General features: G+C 43.1%; 1 protein-coding gene across 1 annotated transcript in view; it reads right to left on the minus strand.

Moving 5' to 3' along the window:
• Nucleotides 1-20,397, minus strand: part of LOC140715315 (nucleoside-triphosphatase ntp-1-like) — a 312,264-nt gene extending 291,867 nt beyond the window's left edge. Inside the window, exon 1 of the mRNA XM_073027352.1 lies at nucleotides 19,587-20,397. Within this exon, the coding sequence (XP_072883453.1) occupies nucleotides 19,587-19,746 (160 nt within the window). The 5' untranslated portion in view covers nucleotides 19,747-20,397. The remainder of the gene's footprint in view (nucleotides 1-19,586) is intronic.
• Nucleotides 20,398-20,637: the final 240 nt, after the last annotated feature.

Genomic DNA, 20,637 nt, shown 5'->3' on the forward strand with positions numbered 1-20,637 from the left:
ACAACCGTGCACTCAGTGTCAGTAAGACCAAAGAGCTGATTGTGGAGTGCAGAGAGGGTAAAGCAAGGGAACATGAACCAATCCTCAGAGGGGGATCAGAAGTGGAGAGAGTGAGCAACTTCAAGCTCCTGGATGCCAAGATCCCTGAGGATCTAACCGGGTCAGAACAAATCGATGTAGCTACAAAATAAGCAAGGCAGCAGCTACAAAATAGAGAAAATCTGCAGATGCTGGAAATCCACACACACACACACACACACACACACACACACACACACACACACACACACACACACACACACACACACACACACACACACACACACACACACACACACACACACACACACACACACACACACACACACACACACACACACACACACACACACACACACACCCAGGCAGCTTGGAAGTTAATTAATGAAAAAGATACGGGGCTGGAGAAGGGAGAATCTGACAGGAGAGGACAGAAGGGCAGGGAAGAAAGAAAAGAGGGAGGAGCATCAGAGGGAGGTGGTAGGCAGATAAGGAGGTAAAGTGAGAGAGGGAAATGGGAACGGGGAATGGTGAAGGTGGGGTGGGGGAGGCTTTACAGGAAGTTCGAGAAGTCGATCTTCATGCCATCGGGCTGGGTGCTACCCAGACGGAATATAAGGTGTTGCTCCTTCAACCTGAGTGTGGCTTCATCACAACAGTAGAAGAGGCCATGGACTGGCACGTCGGAATGGGAATGAGAGGGGGACCTAAAATGGGTGACCACTGGGAGATCCCACTTGTTCTGGCAAGCAGAGTGCAGATGCTCAGCAAAGCAGTCCCCCAAACTACATTGGGTGTCCCTGATACATAGGAGGCTGGAATGTTAGTTCTGGAATGAAAAGCCTCATCTTGAGAGCAGATGTGGTGGAGACAGAGGAAGTGGGAAAAGGAGACAGCGTTTTACAAGTAACAGGGTTGGAAGAGGTATAGTCCAGATAGCTGTGAGAGTCAGTGGATTTATAATAGACGCCAGTAGATAAGCTGTTTCCAGAGATAGAGAATGAGAGATCGAGAAAGGGGGAGGGAGGTGTTGGAAATGGACCAGGTAAATTTTAGGGTGGGGAAGAAGTCGGAGGCAAAGTTGATGAAGTTGAAGAGCTCTGAATGGGTGTAGGACTGCACCAATGCCATCATGGATGTGGTGTAGGAAAAGCTGGGGAGTGATACCAGTGTAGGCTTGGAACATAGACTGTTCAATGTTGCCAACGGACAAGCAGGCATAGCTGGGACCCATGTGCCCATGGCTACACCTTTTGTTTGAAGGAAGAGGGAGGAGCCAAAGGAAAAATTGTTAGGAGTGAGGTCAAGTTCCACTAGACAGAAGAGAGTGGTGGTGGAGGGGAAATGTTTGGGTCTGGATTTCAGATTCTTAATGCAGGTCTTTGGCTTGGAGGTTTTCTCTTCTCTCCCGGTTCTTGACCACATGAATCGGGCATTAAGAACAAAACCATTGAAAGAGTTAAAACCGCACCCTGTCATTCTTCGTTTTCACTATGTGAGTACTAAGGAGAATTTAATTTGAATTTCTCGTCGGAAAGGAATTATTGAACATCAAAATCTTAAGTTTCGTCTGGTTGAAAATTATTGTCCTGAGGTAATGCAGGAAAGATTGCATTTTAAATTGGTGATATCAGAATTATATCAAAGGAATTACCCACCGGCTCTGCTATAGTCCGCTCACTTAGGGGTTGTTTTGCCCGATAAATAATTTAAATGGCTTTAATGGCGGGAGGGTTCAAAGACATCTTCAATCTCTCACTGCTACAGTGGGATGTTCCCACCTGTTTCCAAAGAATGACAATCATACCAATCCCCAAGAAGGCCAGGGTGAGCTGCCACAATGACTGTCGCCCAATGGCACACAGATCCACTCTGATGAAGTGTTTTGAGAGTTTGGGCAGGACTAGAATCAACTCCTCTGATGAAGGAAGGACTTGGACCCAGCGCTATTTGCCAGTCTTGTAATTTGTATCACAGTTCTCACAACACTGATGCTTTTTAGGGTAAAATGATTCCCCTTCATGCTTTCCTGCTCCTGTCATATGCCAGTTACATCGGTCAAACATGGTCCTGTTTGCCAGTCTGCTGAGTGGTATGACACTGATGAGAGAGACTTCGATATACCCGTGTGTATTTCTCTGGAACTAGACAGACGGACAGACAAGAGCGGGATGGAGGGAAATGAAATAGAAAATATTTTAGATATCACCTGACTAGTTGTTTGACAAAGGAGTTGACAGGTCGTGGCATCATCATGTACATGTGAAACCGGATAGGTAGCATTCACAGGTGTAAGTGGACCCAGCACACCACTACAAAAGTTTGATGCGGCATCTTCGTGGCTGCGGATCAGCTGTGCAGAAGGACCAGTTTCCATGATGTTTAACTCTATGACCCTGTCTACAAAATAATTTGACTTTTCTCCCTGAAACATCTAGACAGCAAAGGTGCATACATCGGGATGCTTGTTATTGCCTACAGTTCAGGATGCAATACCATCATTCCCTCAGATTTTTAACTTCCACTATGTTAATAATTCTTTGGACCTGTCCTGGACCCAGCATGTAAGTGCAATGCTGAAGAAATACACAGCATTAAGAGTCTGCAGAGATCCAGAGTGACACTTAAGACTTTGACAGACTTTGACAGACTTCTATAGATGTCTGTAGATGTCCAGTGGAGATCAGATGACCGGTTGTATCACAGTCTGGTATGGAAACACCAATGCCCTTGCATGGAAAATCCTACATAAAGTAGAGGATACGGCACAGTCCATCACGGGTAAAGCCCTCCTCACCAATGAGGACATCCACACCACACCTTGTTGCAGGAAAGCCAACATCCATCATCAAGGACCCCTCCTCCCAGGACGTGCTCTCTTATCATTGATGCCATCAGGAAGAAGGTACGGGAGCCTCAGGACTCACACCACCAGGTTCAGGAACAGTTATTACCCCTCAACCATTGGGCTCTTGAACCAAAGGGGGTAACTTCACTCAACTTCACTTGCCCCATCATTTAAGTGTTCCCACAACTATGAACTCACTTACAAGTACTCTTCATCTCATGTTCTCAATTTTGTCATGATAATTGTTGGGGACTTTAACATGAAAGTGGATTGGGAAAACCAGGATAGTACTGGACCTCAAAAGAGAGAATTTGTAGATCATCTAAGGGATGGCTTTTTAGAACAGCTTGTTGTCAAGCCCAGTAGTGGATCGGCTGTGCTGGATTGGGTGTTGTGCAATGATCTGGAGGTGATAAGAGAGCTGAAGATTAAGGAACCCTTAGGGAACAGTGATTACAATATGATCGAGTTCACATTGAAATTTGAGAGGGAAAAAATAAAATGCAGTATGTTGGTATTTCAGTGGAATAAAGGCAATTACAGTGGCATGAGAGGGGACCTGGTGGAAGTTGACTGGAAAGGGACATTTGCAGGAAGGACAGCATTTCAGCAATGGCTGGAGTTTCTGCGAAAAATGAGGGAAGTGTAAGACAGATATATTCCAAATAAGAAGAAATTTTCAAAGGGAAGAAGGACACTACAGTGGCTGACAAGTGAAGTCAGAGACAAATAAAAGCAAAAGAGAGGGCATACAAGGAAGCCAGAGCTAGTGGGAAGATAGAGGATTGGGGAGCTTTTAAAAACTTGCAGAAGGAAACTAAGAAGGTCATTCAGAAGGAAAAGATCAATTACGAGAGGAAGCTGGAGACTAATATCAAAGAAGATACTAAAAGCTTTTACAAGTATATAAAGGGTAAAAGAGAGTCGATGGTAGATATAGGACCAATACAAAATGACTCTGAAGATATTGTACTGAGAGATGCAGAGATGGCAGAGGAACTGAATGCATATTTTGTATCAGTCTTCACAGTGGAAGACATCTGCAGTATACTGGACATTCAAGAGTGTCAAGGAAGTGAAGTTTGTGCAGTGAAAATTATGACTGAGAAGGTGTTCAGGAAGCTTAATGGTTTGAGGGTGGATAAATCTCCTGGACCTGCTGGAATGCACCCTCGGGTTCTGAAGGAAGTAGCTGGAGAGATTGTGGAAGCATTAACGATGATCTTTCAAGGATCGATAGATTCTGGCATTGTACTGGATGACTGGAAAATTGCAAATGTTACTCTGTTATTTAAGAAGGATGGGAGGTAGCAGAAAGGAAACTATAGACCTGTTAGCCTGACATCAGTGGTTAGGAAGTTGTTGGAATCGATTGTTGGGGATGAGATTACATCATTAGGATGTAAAGACCTCCAAATTTCTAAAATTCCCAAGTCAAATAAAAAGGAATTAGTAAAAGTAGCAATTTGTTGGGAAGTGCCTGATTGGGCGCAGACCTATCCATCATAGGATTCAAACAACAATTAAATTCTCTGCACATTCTTAACATATATTCTTTAAAATTGAGAAGAGATACAACTAAATGCTTAAAGAATTCAGGATAGTCAGTATTTGGTGCATAAATATTAACCAAAACTACTTTTTGGTTATAAAGTAAACCAGTAATTAATAGAAATCTACCATATGGATCTGAGATTATATCATAATGAACAAATGAGATCGAGGAGTCTATAAAATTGGAAACGACTTTCACTTTGGTCGATGAGTTAGAATGAAACTGTTGACCTTAAAAAACCTAAAAAAAACCTTAAAAAACCTAAAAAAAACCTTAAAAAATCCTCCTTCCTCACATGAGTCTCCTGCACAAAAATAATCTGAGCATTCAATCTATGAAAAACCTTAAAAATCTTCTTCCGTTTAATTGGATGATTCAAACCGTTCGTGTTCCATGAAACAAAGTTAATAATATTATTCATTGTTCTTAAATAAACCATATAGGATGTAAAGGGTTAACCATATTGCATAGGAAACTCATGCGTCAGGAAGAGGGAAAAAAGTTTAAAGAGGAACCCGAAGTTACGACAATACAGCCATTTTTGCAGTTTCAAGTCAGCCCAAATGAAAAATACTAAGCTAAAAATAGCCCTCCCCTCCCACAAAGACCAGAAAACTTGGCCAATAGACAGCCAGAGAACTATCCACGAACCTCCCTACCCCCATCTCTCTTGACGTCGTCTCCAAATTTAAAAAAATTTAAAAAAACACCCATTGTCAAAATATTGTGAAAGGAATGCCAAACACGTATTAAGAAAAAAAACATTATTTTTTGACATATTAAAAGACAAGGTCTTAAAAAAAGAAACAGAATACAATCTTAATAATATTTCAAGGAAAAACAAATAATCACCAAGTCAAAGTCTTAATAATTTTCGAAAGCGAACAATTAAAAATAAAAAAGTAAAATAATAAAGGAAAAAGAAAGGAACTTTAACATAGAAACATAATAAACATCCATACGCCAAAACAAAGTATTGGAAGAATCAGCCCAAGGGCATAGTTCTACGAACTTAAAATGTCTGAATCTATACACTGGTTATCAACTAATAAACCAGAAGTATATAAACATAAAGGAATTGTAAATTTATTAAACATCCGAGCTCAAACAATGCTCCGAGATATTGTTGTGTGTTATCCACGGATTTAAATGATTTATCGGGCAAAACAACCCTTAAGCGAGCAGGGTATAGAAGAGTCGGTGGGAAATTCCTTTGATATAATTCTGACATCACCAATTTAAAACACAATCTCTCTTGCTGTTATGGTCCGGTCTGGAGCCCGCATTCCGGGTCTTGATCTGGTCCGTGGTTTCCGGACTCCGGGTCTTGCAGCCATCCCTCCTGTCACCCTTAAGCCAAATAGGATCATCTTGGCTTAAGAAGGTGCACCTGTTGCCTATCAACTGGCAGGTGGATATAAGGGACTCTGGGATCAAGCCTAGTTGGGGGTTACTCTGCTTGCCATGTTCTGAGGGGTTTTGTCTGATTTACTCTGTTTGTTCTGGTCGTCCTGGCTTGGAGGGCCCATGGCTTCATCCCCAAGTTCTGTGAGTCAGCCTTGGAGTCACCCTGGACCAAGTTCCCTTTTGATCCCTTGCCTCTGTCGGGTAGCAGGCCAGACTGCTGTTGCCCGGTAGAGGGACTCTGTCCCCTTCCTACCAATCACCTCTGATGGGTTGGGCCTGCTACCTGCCCAGGTGTCCTGTGTCTTGCTTGGGCCTCTGTGTTCCTCCCTGGGAGGTGGCCCTGCCCAGGAGTATGTGGCCTGTGCTGAGGTCTTTGCCCCTTCCTACCCCTTGCTCCCTATGGGTTGTGCCTGCACCTGCCCAGGTGTTCCGTGTCCTGCCCAGGCCTACGTGTTCCTGCCTAGGAGATGGCCCTGCCCAGGAGTTATGCGGCTGCCCAGGGGGCTCTCCTGCCTAGCCGCGAACTGCAAGACCCTGCCTAGCCGCAGACTCTCTGTGAACCCCAGGATTACCTAGCACGCCCTGGTCTCCCCATCTGGTTCTATCCTTTAGTTATTCCTGTCCTGCCCCTAGTACTTCAGTGCCTGCATCCTGCACTTGGGCCCAGCCTCGTGTCCTCATGTGACACTTGCATTACCTCAGGACAATAATCTTCAACCAAATGAAACTTAAGATTTTGATGTTCAGTAATTCCTTTCCGATGAACAATTCGAATTAAGTGCTCCTTAGTACTCATATAGTGAAATTGAAGAATGACAGGGTGTGGTTTTAACTCTTTTGGTGGTTTTGTTCTTAATACCCGATGCATGTGGTCAAGAACCGGGAGATAAGAGAAAACCTCCGAGCCAAAGACCTCCATTAAGAATTGAGAAAAAAATTTAGTAAGATCCCCGTTCTCAATGAGACCTATTGCATAACTGAGACCTATTATTCGCAAATTCTGTCTGCAACTACGACTCTCCAAATCAAAAGTCTTGACTTTACACGGCTCCAATGTATGAGTCGTCGAAGTTAATTTCTTTTCCAAAGACTTCCATCTGGAATCTTTCTGTTTCCCAGCTTCAGTAAGCTCTGGAATTTGCCATTGCTGTTTTTCATACTCCTTTCATTCCCTGGAGTTCAGGAGAATGAGGGGGAATCTCATAGAAACATTCTGAATGTCAAAAGGCCTGAACAGATTAGATATAGCAAAGTTCTTTCCCATGCTAGGGGATTCTAGGACAAGAGGGCACAACTTCAGGATTGAAGGACATCCTTTTAGAACTGAGATGTGGAGGAAATTACTTAAGTCAGAGGGTGGTAGATCTCTGGAATTTGTTGCCATGAGTGGCTGTGGAGGCCAAGTCATTGGGTGTATTTAAGGCTGAGATAGATAGGTTCTTGATTAGCCAGGGCATCAAAGGGTATGGGGTGAAAGCAGGGGAGTGGGGATGACTGGAAGAATTGGATCAGCCCATGACTGAATGGTGGAGCTCACTTGATGGGCCAAATGGCCTACTCCTGCTTATGGTCTAATTCTATTTGCTTATTTATTTATTTATTTATTTATTTATTATTATTTCTTTCTTTTTGTCTTTGCAGTTTGTTGTCTTTTGCAACAAACAACAACAATTTGTCTTAAATGGTTGAACACCCAGATTGGTGTGGTCTTTCATTGATTCTCTTTTGGTTATTGTTCTATTATAGATTTATTGAGTATGCCCACAAGAAAACAAATCTCAGGGTTGTATATGATGGCATATATGCACTTTGATAATAAACTTACTCTGAACTTGGAAGAGTGTATCACCTTGCCTGTGAATGGAAGAGGCTCCTGAGGTGCAGCAGATTATAACTCAGAAATAACCCTTCCTACCTACAAAGACCTCCAGATTTATCTATCATCCATGTGGCTAACTCAGTTTCTTAAATGTTCTTAATGTATCTGCCTCTGTCACTACCCCTGATAACACATTCCACGCACCCACCACTCTGTAAAAATCTTGCCTCTGTATCTCATCTACACTTCCGCCAATCACCTTAAAATTACACCCACTCATATGAGCTGTTTCTGCCCTGGGAATAAGTCTCAGGCTGTCCTCTTGATCTACATCTCTCATCATCTTGCATGTTGCTCACATTCCTCCTGCCTGTCCACCAAACAGTGGACACTGTGGAGACACTGATCGATTGGTTGCAAAAGGCAGCTCATGCCAGAGATTTTGGGATGGCGATCAAGAGGAATATGTGATTCCCTGCTTCCTTCCACTGAACGCAGATGACATTCAAACAATCACCCCAAAATCATATGGTCTGCACGTTCAGCCATTGCAAGTGTAGAGAGGTTTGTTTGGAACTGAGAAGATGGTGAGTGACTTCACTGAAATGTACAGAACCCTCAGGGGGTTTGTCAGGGTCAGGGTGAAATACTGGAAAAACTTAGGATTCAGTTCTGACCTAGCGTTATGGACCTGGCATGATAACTGATTCTCTTCCGACAGTTGTTCCTGACCTGCTGGGAATATCCAGCATATTTCTATTGTTGTCAGACTTCCAGCATCTGCAGTTGTGGTTTCAGAGCAGCCAGTCAGATATTCAGGGCGTGCAGGAGTGAGTCAGACCAGTCAGCTGAGTGGTGTTGCAACAACTACCGTGCACTCAGTGTCAGTAAGACCAAAGAGATGATTGTGGAGTGCAGAGAGGGTAAAGCAAGGGAACATGAACCAATCCTTAGAGGGGGATCAGAAGTGGAGAGAGTGAGCAACTTCAAGCTCCTGGGTGTTAAGATCTCTGAGGATCTAACCTGGTCAGAACATATTGATGTGGTTACAAATTAGGCAAGACAGCAGCTACAAAGAAGAGGAAATCTGCAGATGCTGGAAATCCAAGCAAAACACACACACACACAAACTCAGTAGGCCAGGCAGCATCTGTGGAAAAGAGTACAGTTGACATTTCAGGCTGAGACCCTTTGTCAGGACTGGAAAAAGAAGTAAGGAGTCAGAGGAAGAAAGTGGGGGGAAGGGAGCAAAAACCACAAGGTGAGAGGTGAACCATGGAGGGGGAGGGGTGAGGTAAAGAGCTTGGAAGTTAATTATTGAAAAAGTTACGGGGCTGGAGAAGGGGGAATCTGACAGGAGAGGACGGAAGGGCAGGGAAGAAAGAAAAGAGGGAGGAGCATCAGAGGGAGGTGGTAGGCAGATAAGGAGATAAAGTGAGAGAGGGAAATGGGAACGGGGAATGGTGAAGGTGGGGAGGAGGAGGTTTTACCAGCAGTTTGAAAAATCGATGTTCATGCCGTCAGGTTGGAGGCTACCCAGATAGAGTATAAGGTTTTGCTCCTCCAACCTGAGTGTGGCTTCATCACAACAGCAGAGGAGGCCATGGACTGACGTGTCGGAATGGGAATGGGAGGGGGAATTAAAATGGGCGACCACTGGGAGATCTGGCTTTTTCTGACAGATGGAGTGTAGATGCTTGGGAAAGCGGTCCCCCAAACTGCATCTGGTCTCCCCGATATACAGGAGGCCACACCAGGAGCAACAAACACAGAAAGTGACCCCAACAAACTCACAGTTGAACTGCCACCTCACCGGGAGGGACAGTGTGGGGCCCTGAATGGTAGCGAGGGAGGAGTTATAGGGGCAGATGTAGCACTTGTTCCGCTTGCAGGGGTAAGTGCTGGGGGGTGATAAGTGGGGAAGGGCAAGTAGACAAGGAAGTCATGTAGGGAGTGATCCCTGTGGAAAGCAGAAAGGTGGGGAGTGGTGGGAGGGAAAAATATGCTTGGTAGTGGGGATCCCATTGGAGTTGGTGGAAGTTGCAGAGAATTATACACTGGATGCGGAGCCTGGTGGGTGGTAGTTGAGGACAAGAGGAACCCTATCCCTGGTGTGGTGGCGGAAGGATGGGATGAGGGCAGACGTGTGTGAAATGGAAGACATAAGGTTGAGAGCAGTGTTGATGGTAGAAGAAGGAAGCCCCTTTCTTTTAACAGGGAGGACATCTATTTAGTTCTGGAATGAAAATTCACACCCTGAGAGCAGATGTGGTGGAGACAGAGGAATTGAGAAAAGGAGATAGCGTTTTACAAGTATCAGGGTTGGAAGAGGTATAGTCCAGGTAGCTGTGAGAGTCAGTGGGTTTATAATAGACATCAGTAGGTAAGCTGTTTCCTAGAGACACAGAGATCAAGAAAGGGGAGGGAGGTGTCGGTAATGGACCAGGCAAATTTTAGGGCAGGTTGGAAGTTGGAGACAAAGTTGATGAAGTTGACGAGCTCCAAATGGGTGTTGGACTGCACCAATGCAGTCGTGGATGTGGTGTAGGAAAAGCTGGGGAGTGATACCAGTGTAGGTTTGGAACATAGACTGTTCAATGTTGCCAATGGACAGGCAGGCATAGCTGGGACCACGTGTGTACCCATAGCTACACCTTTTGTTTGAAGCAAAAGGGAGGAGCCAAAGGAGAAATTATGAAGAGTGAGGTCAAGTTCCACTAGACAGAGGAGAGTGGTGGTGGAGGGGAAATGTTTGGGTCTGGTGTGCAGAAATAAATGGACCCACATCACCTGGGGCATGCCTTCTTATCATCGTTACCATCAGGAAGGAGGTACTGAAGACACACACTCAGCAATTCAGGAACAGCTTCCTCCCTTCTGCCATTCAATTCCAAAATGGACATTGAATCATGAACACTACCTCACTTTTAAATTTTTTTAACATATTATTTCTGTTTTTGCAGTATATTTAATCTATTCATATACATATACATATATGTATATAGTGTATTTACTGTGATTGGTTTACCTGTTTATTTTTTCTTTCTACTTTATCATATATTACATCGTACTGTTGCTGCTCAGTTAACAAATTTCACAACATACGCCAGTGATAATAAACCTGATTCTGATATTTCCACAGGTACATAAATTCAAGGGGCAGACATTGAGCTTTCTAACTCATTATCTCTCAGGCATTGTATCTCTATCTCTTTACCTCATCCTGGTCAATTTTGAAACTCCACCAAGAGGAACATGCTCCTCATTTTCTCCAACCTTCCCTGCTCCCATCAGATGTCATTCAGCATGGTTCAACATGGTCCCAGATTGGCCACCTGTCATGTGGTAAAATGCTGCCAGGAGAGACGTATTTATCCCTGTAGACATTTATTTGAAAGTTTATGGGCTGGTAGCAGATTGAGGAAAATGAATGAATCTGTAAATATTTTCAACATTAGCTCACTGTTGGTTGAGTTAAGAGATACACTTGTGAAACTTTTTTAATTAGTTTTTTAATACATTTTCTACATAGCTACAGATAAAAAAAAAACCCCGGATCAAAATGAAGAACATTGATACAGTGCAAAAATAAACATACAATAATAATATGATACAAAGAAAGATAATTGAGAAAGCACCCAAATTGAAGACATGTAAAATTAGTATCCTCCCCAAGCCCCACAACAACAAAAAACTCCAGACCAACCACAACACAATATAGAGAATATAAATCAGGACAATCAAACCCCCAAAACTGTAAATACACTTAGCAACAGAAGATATTAATGCCTACTACAAAAAAAAAGCTGAAAGCAAAGGACCGAAAAAAAACCTTAGTTAAGAGGAAGGTTATGAAAGTACTCAATAAAAGGTCCCCAGACCTTATAGAACTTTAAATCCAAATTAAGGACTGAATAATGAATTTTTTCAAGGTCTAAGCAGGCCATAATATCGTTAAGCCATTGAGCATGCGTGGGTGGGGCAACATCTCTCCATCTAAGGAGGATTAAACGTCTAGCCAGGAGAGAGGCAAAAGATAATATTCGACACTTAGTCGAACTCAGACGTAAATCTGTCTCGCCCCAGAAACCGAACAAAGCAATTAAAGGGTTAGGTTCTAGGTGGTGATTCAGAATATACGATAACGTTATGAAGACATCTTTCCAAAATTTCTCCAAGCTAGGACAAAACCAGTACATATGAATGAGAGAGGCCTCGCCCCTTTTGCATTTATCACAAAGCGGACTGATGTTAGGGTAAAATCGAGATAATTTAGATTTAGGCATATGGGCTCTATGAACAATCTTAAACTGTAAAAGGCAATGGCGAGCACAAAGAGAGGTTGAATTAACCGATTTGAGAATCGAGTCCCAAGTCTCATCGGATAAAGAGGTATTTAAATCATGCTCCCATGCCATTTTAATTTTATCCACAGGGGCACGTCGTAGGGCTGCAAATTTATCATGAATAAATGATATTAAACCTTTACCTAGTGGATTAATAGAAAGAAATAAGTCCATAACATTTTTCTCAGGCATTTCAGGGAAGTTAGGGATTAAAGGAGTAATAAATTGTCTAATTTGGAGATATCTAAAAAAATGAGCATTAGGCAGATTGAACTTAGCAGCGAGCTGTTGAAAAGAAGCGAAGCGATTATCAATAAAAAGATCTTCAAAATGTCTAATGCCCTTCCTATACCAATCATGGAAGGCTGAGTCATACGTAATAGGTAAAAAAAGGTGATTATGTAAGATAGGGCTAGAAAAGGAAAAACCATGGAAACCATAAAATTTCCTAAACTGAGCCCATATACGCAAAGTGTGTCTGACAAGAGGATTACCGTAACTATTAATCTGGACAAACTACTAGGGAGTACAGAGCCGAGAAGTGCAGAGATAGATAATTCTTTAGTGGAGCTCAACTCCATTGCCACCCAATTAGGGCACTCGGGTTGGCCATGGAAAAAAGTCAATCAGATCCCCTCTCATCCTTCTAAATTCCAGTGTATACAAGCCCAGTGGCTCCAACCTTTCAACATATGACAGTCCCGCCATCCCGAGAATCAACCTCGTGAACCTACGCTGTACTCCCTCAATAGCAAGAATGTCCTTCCTTAAATTTGGAGACCAAAACTGAACGCAATACTCCAGGTGTGGTCTCACCAGGGCCCTGTACAACTGCAGGTACTGGGATAATTTTTAATAAGAGGCAGATTTTAAGGATAAAATAAAGATATAATAAACAAGCAACAATTCACAGAGAGGATTTCACAAATAGCTTGGAAGTCTTATGATTAAAATGAAATTTGCTGGGAGCATTCAGCCAGTCATGCAGGATGTAGCAAGGAGAATCAGAGCTCACTTTCAACAGGGCCTCAGACATCAAGTCTGCCTCCCTCTTCACAGATAAAGCCTAACCTGCTGAGTGCTTTCAGTATTTTCTGATCATTTCCCCCCAAATTTCTAGCAACTTAGTGATTTTTGTTTTGAAAAAGAACTTCCAGATGCTGGAGATCTGAAACAAAATCAGACACTCAGCAGTGATATTAATTAGTTCCAAAGAAAGTTTGGTGGAACTTATGAGGCTTTTAGGTAGAGACATGAACATGAAGGGGTTGGAGGGTTATGGATGATATGCAGGAGAACATTTTGTATAAATTGGCATCAATATCAGTACAGTATGACATTGTGGGCTGAATGCCTTGTTGGACTATTCCAACTTCCTGTATACTGGGATTAGTCAGTCGTCCCTGTCCTAACTGCAACTGGTCCAGAATGCCGCAGCCAGGCTCCTGGAAGAGGGACAATATTACTCCTATCCTGGCCTCCCTCCACTGGCTGCCAGTGTAGTTCAGAATTGATTTTAAGATTCTCCTGTTTGTTTATAAAGCCCTAAGTGGGCTGCCCCCCCTTACATCACAGACCTTCTAACCCCTTATTCTACCACCAGGTCCCTCAAGTCAGCTGACTTTGGGCTCCTGGCTGTCCCGCGATCTAATCTTAAGCTCAGGGGTGACCGTACCTTTGCTATTGTAGCCCCTAGACTGTGGAACAACATTCCCCTCCATCAGCTCTTTTAAATCCAGGCTCAAAACTTACTTTTTTCACTAGAGTTTGAATCCTCCTGATGTGGCTGATTTTTGGCTTGTGCCTAGGCCCTTGTGTTGTTCCTTTTGTGCCTATAAGCTGTTTGCCTTGTTGGTTATGTCTGTGTTTCTTGTATTTGTGATTTTAGCAATCTGCTCTGATCTGTACAGCACTTCGGTCAATGTCGGTTGTTTTTAAATGTGCTATTTAAATAACCATATAACCACATGACAATTACAGCACGGAAACAGGCCATCTAGGCCCTTCTAGTCCGTGCCGAACGCTAACTCTCACCTAGTTCCACTGACCTGCACTCAGCCCATGACCCTCCATTCCTTTCCTGTCCATATGCCTATCCAATTTTGCTTTAAATGACAACACCGAACCTGCCTCCACCACTTCTACTGGAAGCTCATTCCACACAGCTACCACTCTCTAAGTAAAGAAATTCCCCCTCATGTTACCCTTAAACTTTTGCCCCCAAAGTCTCAACTCATGTCCTCTTGTTTGAATCTCCCCTACTCTTCAATGGAAAAAGCCTATCCACGTCAACTCTATCTATCCCCCTCATAATTTTAAATACCTCTATCAATTCCCCCCTCAACCTTCTACACTCCAAAGAATAAAGACCTAACTTGTTCAACCTTTCTCTGTAACTTAGGTGCTGAAACCCAGGTAACATTCTAGTAAATCTCCTCTGTACTCTCTCTATTTTGTTGACATCTTTCCTATAATTCGGTAACCAGAACTGTACACAATACTCCAAATTCGGCCTTACCAATGCCTTGTACAATTTTAACATTACATCCCAACTCCTATACTCAATGCTCTGATTTATAAAGGCCAGCATACCAAAAGCTTTCTTCACCACCCTATCAACATGAGGTTCCACCTTCAGGGAACTATGCACCATTATTCCTAGATCACCCTGTTCTACTGTATTCTTCAATGCCCTACCATTTACCATATATGTCCTATATGGATTATTCCTACCAAAATGTATCACCTCACACTTTTCAGCATTAAACTCCATCTGCCATCGTTCAGCCCACTCTTCTAACTGGCCTAAATTTCTCTGCAAGCTTTGAAACAGTCACAGTGAGAACGTACAAATTCCTCATAGACAGGAAACCCATGCGGTCACAGTGAGAACGTACAAACTCCTCATAGACAGGAAACACATGCGGTCACAGTGAGAACGTACAAACTCCTTACAGGCAGGAAACCCATGCAGTCATGCAGAGAACGTCCTTATAGACAGTGGCAGGAAATGAACAGTTATGGTCACAGTAATTACCAGTTTTCTATTGTAAGTTTCTGAGTTTACATTTATGCTGAAATTGTCTGGAGAAAATTGTTTCATAAAATCCTCCTGGCTTGGATGCTCAGTTCCTAATTACAGGTGAGCTTCATGTTATGTGGGCGCTCTTTTCCTGGGAAATGGGCTGAGTTATAATTTCAGTACATGAAGATGAAACAAAATCTAAACTGTAAAAAAATGTGGTTTATTTACTTATTTTCCCACACACAAATTCTATGAGAGGAAATTTTATTCTACATCTTAAGTTTTTGGGTTATTCTACAAGGACAAGTTTTATGAATTTGTGATTACTTTAAGGACAAATTTTCATAAACTGACCAGAGGTAACACAGGGGTTGCTTGTAGTGTAGATTTACCCTTAATAAATAATGTTAAAAGCAATTAAATTTTTATGCTGACCTGCTTCAGTGAGTCAAAGACTACAGGATTCGTCACCTCGTAAGCAATTTGAAGTGAAGCACCACCCATGTCCAATATGCTGACAGTCCGTTTGCGAATCACAGAACCTTGATTGCTGGACACGGTCACAGCAACCAATGCATCATCACCTGAAACCAACCAGAGAGAACCGGTAAAGGAAACAGCGGAAACTAGATCAGTAGACGAATTGGAACTGGTTTATTATTATAGACAATAGACAATAGGTGCAGGAGTAGGCCATTTGGCCCTTTGAGCCAGCACCACCATTCACACTGTGATCATGGCTGATCATCCACAATCAGTACCCCGTTCCTGCCCTCTCCCCATATCCCTTGACTCCGCTATCTTTAAGAGCTCTATCTAACTCTTTCTTGAAAGCATCCAGAGAATTGGCCTCCACTGCCTTCTGAGGCAGAGCATTCCATAGATCCACAACTCTCTGGGTGAAAAAGTTTTTCCTCAACTCTATTCTAAATGGCCTACCCCTTATTCTTAAACTGTGGCCTCTGGTTCTGGACTCCCCCAACATCGGGGACATGTTTCCTGCCTCTAGTGTGTCCAATCCCTTAATAATCTTAATCGTTTCAATCAGATCCCCTCTCATCCTTCTAAATTCCAGTGTATACAAGCCCAGTTCGCTCCAATCTTTCAACATATGACAGTCCCGCCATCCCGGGAATTAACCTCGTGAACCTACACTGCACTCCCTCAATAGCAAGAATGTCCTTCCTCAAATTTGGAGACCAAAACTGCACACAATACTCCAGGTGTGGTCTCACCAGGGCCCTGTACAACTGCAGGAGGACCTCTTTGCTCCTATACTCAACTCCCCTTGTTATGAAGGCCAACATGCCATTAGCTTTCTTCACTGCCTGCTGTACCTGCATGCTTACTTTCAGTGACTGATGAACAAGGACACCTAGATCTCGTTGTACTTCCCCTTTTCCTAACTTGACACCATTCAGATAGTAATCTGCCTTCCTGTTCTTATCATGCAGTGAATTAAGTAAAACAGAACTTGAGATGAAACTCCAGCAAAAGTGACCATAAACTACCAGGTTGTCACAGAAGCTGAACTCTAGAGGCGAGGTGAACATTGACTGCCCCTTACATCAAGGCAACATGTGATGGAGTGCAACATCAAGAAACACGAGTACAACTCAAGCTAACAGGTATGAAGGGGAAACACTCCGATAGAGCCACATCTTGCGTTGCTCCCCTCCAAACCACACCTCACCCTGTTAATGGAGATACACCAACAGCTCTCTTGGGGCAATGCAGAAATTAGTCATCTTCAAGTTTAATTGTCATTCAACCATACGCATACATACAGTAAATGAAACAATGTTCCTCTGGAGCCAAAGTGCATAACACAGTACATACTGTTGCACACAGCACGCACAGTAACAATGGCACGTACAGTTACAAAAGTATTAGTACAAGTCCCTGAGTGGCATGGTCTGAAGATGAGTGGTGCATGGGATGTCCCAATGGTGGGAATGCTTCACAAGAGGGCAAGAGCAGACTAAGGAGTAGGTCATCGATATCTAATTTATTAATCTGAATATATTTAATTAAGTTTCTTAATATGGTCTGCCTAGCATGACAGTCCCGATCTATTGGAAGAGAGATGATATTTGGCTACCCTCTGAATTGGCCAAGAAAGCCATTAGTTATAGTTTGGCAAATTATTCACCCGAGGCAGAAAAGGGATAAAACAGTGGACAACTCGACAGCAACGTACAATCTGCTTGAGGAACTCAGCTTGTCAGGCAACATCTATGGAAATGAATAAATAGGTGACATTTTGGGCCAAGCTACTTTTTCAGGACTGGAAAGTGGGTGGGGGGGTGGGGAGGAGAAAGAGGAAGCAATACAAACTAGAAGGTGATAGATAAAGCCAGGTGAGGGGAAAGGTAGGTGGGTGGAGGAGGAGGGATGAAGTGAGAAGCTGGGAGGTGACAGCCTGAAGCTGGAGGAATTTGATAGGAGAGCAGAGTGGACTTCACAGGAATAACACTGGATGAGATGAAATTTCTATGTCTGGCCGACCTTATAGTTACAAATATCTGGGGACTAGTGTCCCACACTGTGGAAGCATAACTCACAGGCAGATGCCATGCCAGATTCCTGCATCGTAATCCCTGAGAACATCCTGCCCCATTAGTGTGATCACCAGAGTGAAACACTAGTGGACTGGAGTAGTTCTGTGCATCCTCCGCATTGAGTCTACATCCCATGAACTCTCATGGGCACGGAGTTATCCTCCACATTACCACCTCAGCTGATCAATGCTGAATAACAAGTGGATGCAGTACTGTCAGCCCGTACCTGCACTAACTTCGGGGCACCATCAATCTGATGGTGCTGTCTAAGCAATGAAGAATAAAACTGGGTCTCCAGTAGGTAGGGGAGGAGGCAACATGGGAGATAAACCAACCTGATTTCATCCTCCACAATTTGCTTGTGACGGATGCAATTGACCAAGCCAACAGCGATAAAATACTGTGACTTCATCACTGGCCAATGAAATAGACACAGGACACATCTACAGTTCAGTTTGGAAGAACTTGGGAAAAGCCTGACTCTGTAACAGGCGTACGTGTCATTTACAGTGATGGTTACATTGGCAACCATTTTGTGTAACACCTCTGTTCAACTGGTATCGGTGACCCCAGAACGTCACTTTATTTCTCCTTTCTGCATGAACTAGTCCAAAAAAGCTCAACATAAGCTTGAGAAAGAGCTCCACGCCATCCATCTTGAAACATTGCACCCTTCCGGTCTTGACACTGGACTTTCTGATAAATGAGCTACTCTGGCCTTGTAACTCAGATTCAGATTTAATTTAATCACACGCACATCAAAACAGACAGTGAACTAAAATAACCTGAGGATGTGCTGGGGGCAGTCCGCAAGCGTTGCCACACATTCTGGCGCCAACACATGCCCACAATGTTCAGCAGAACAGCAACAAAACAACAACAGGAAAACAAGTCCCTTTACTCCCTCCCAAGTACTCACCCATCCATTCACACCTACAGACAGTTCCCTCAATCCAGGACAGGCCACTTCTGGGCCTCCAGCCTCCATTTCCAGTATTTCCCTCTCTCCTCACATAGCTGCCCCAGCGCACAACTCCCTCACACACATCTTTTGCTATTCACCAGCCTTTATTATTGCTGTTCAGCTGGTTTGTTTCAATCGATTCTGCTCTTTCCCCTATGACTGACCTCTCCTTGTATTTAGATAGATACATACATACTTTATTGATCCCAAAGGAAATTACAGCGTCACAGTAGCATTACAAGTGCACAGATACACAGATATTAAAAGAGAATATAAAAAGTTACCTTAAAAATAAGATGTACAAGATTTGTAAGTCAATGATTTGCCAGATTTACAAGTTCATATATATGTACACACACACATTTCATATTTCTTATTGTAATTTATATTTCACATATTGCACTGTAGCACTGCCACAAAACAACAAATTTCATGACGTGTCAGTGACAGTAAACTGATTCTGATTCTAATTCTGAAGTTGTCAATTGCTCTTTTGGGTTATTCTGATGAGAAACTTGGATATAGAATGCACAATACTGCTGACAGACAGATACTGTGTTGTTGGTGCTCCATTACACACACCTGTTCTGAAGGGTCTTCGACCAGAAATGTCAATTATTTTCCCTTCTAGAGATATGCTCAATCTACTGAAGGCATGGATCTTTTTTATTTCAGATTTCTAACATCTGCACTCCTCTGTTTTGCACGAATGGGTGCAGGTAAGGTGGATGGTTGCAGGGTCGAGGAGCATAAAACTACAGGGCATGGATCTAAGAGGAGAGGGGAAAGATTTAAAGGAGACATGAGAGGCAAACCTTCCCACACAGAGGGTGGGGGACAAAAAGGAACTGGTGGCACTGGGTAGCACAGTGTTTATGGTTAATGGCTGGCAAAGTTTTGAGGCATATAGGCCAAATGCAGGCAAACGGGATTAACTCAAGTAAGACACCTTGGTAGGTATGGATGAGTTGGGGCAAAAGAACTGTTTCTGTGCTCTATAGATATGAATGTTTGATACACACCTTCTTGTTTACCAGATATCACTTCTGCATGCGACTCCGAAAACAGGAAGTCAAATTCCACTGGCACATTAACATAAAGGTTCTGGAGAATGGCGTTCTGTTGGCTAAAGAGATGCAAGACATTTGAATTCCAATGTGATTTCCCTTCAACAGCAACCATGGAAACCAAAGAGCCCTCTTGGCAAATTCTCCCTTTATAACTTAGGACCAAATCTCTTGCAGCCTACACTAGGATAAGTCTGGGATTTTACACTCCCAAAGAGATTTTACAGGTAAATTTTGTACTCTGGACTTTGCTATTTTCTCAGTATCATTGCACTTTGAATTCCCTGCTGGTGTGTACACCCACGCACAGTTGGGTATGACTGCACTTGGAACTCCCTGGTAGAGCAAAGTGCATCTTTGCCTTGAGTGTAGTATGTCCTGGGGAGGGTATCTGTGATCACAGCTTAACATGTGCATGAAATCTGTCCCACTACACTTTCAGACCATTCAAATTTGATAGGTTTCAATGAGGTCACCTCTCATTCTTCTAAACTCCAGTGAGTACTGCCCCAGAGTCATCAAACGCTCCTCATTCAATACACCTTTCATTCCCTGAATCATTTTTGTGAACCTCCTTTCAACTCTCTCATTATTGCTTAGATAGGGGCCCAAACTGCACACAATACTCCAAGTGAGGCCTCACCAGTGCTTTATAAAGCCTCAACATTACATCTTTGGTTTTATATTCCAGTCCTCTCGAAATGAATGCCAGTGTTGCATTTGCCCTCCTCATCACCAACTCAACTTGCAAATCAACCTTCAGGGAATCCTGCAGGAGGGCTCCCATGAATGAATCTAATAGAAGGGAACACGGGACCATGGAAGAAAGGGAAGTGGAGGGGACTAGAGGGAAGTGATGAGGGTGAGAGAGAATAGAAGGGGTGGTTTCCTGGGTAGATGAATTTAATCTCAACTCTGTCCTGAGTGGCTAACCTTCTATTTTGAGTCTGTGACACATGGTTTTTGACAAGATAGTATAAATATTAACTCTGTATTACCTTATAAA

The sequence above is a fragment of the Hemitrygon akajei genome, chromosome 23, assembly GCF_048418815.1.
Source record: "Hemitrygon akajei chromosome 23, sHemAka1.3, whole genome shotgun sequence".
NCBI classification, from domain to species: Eukaryota; Metazoa; Chordata; class Chondrichthyes; order Myliobatiformes; family Dasyatidae; genus Hemitrygon; species Hemitrygon akajei.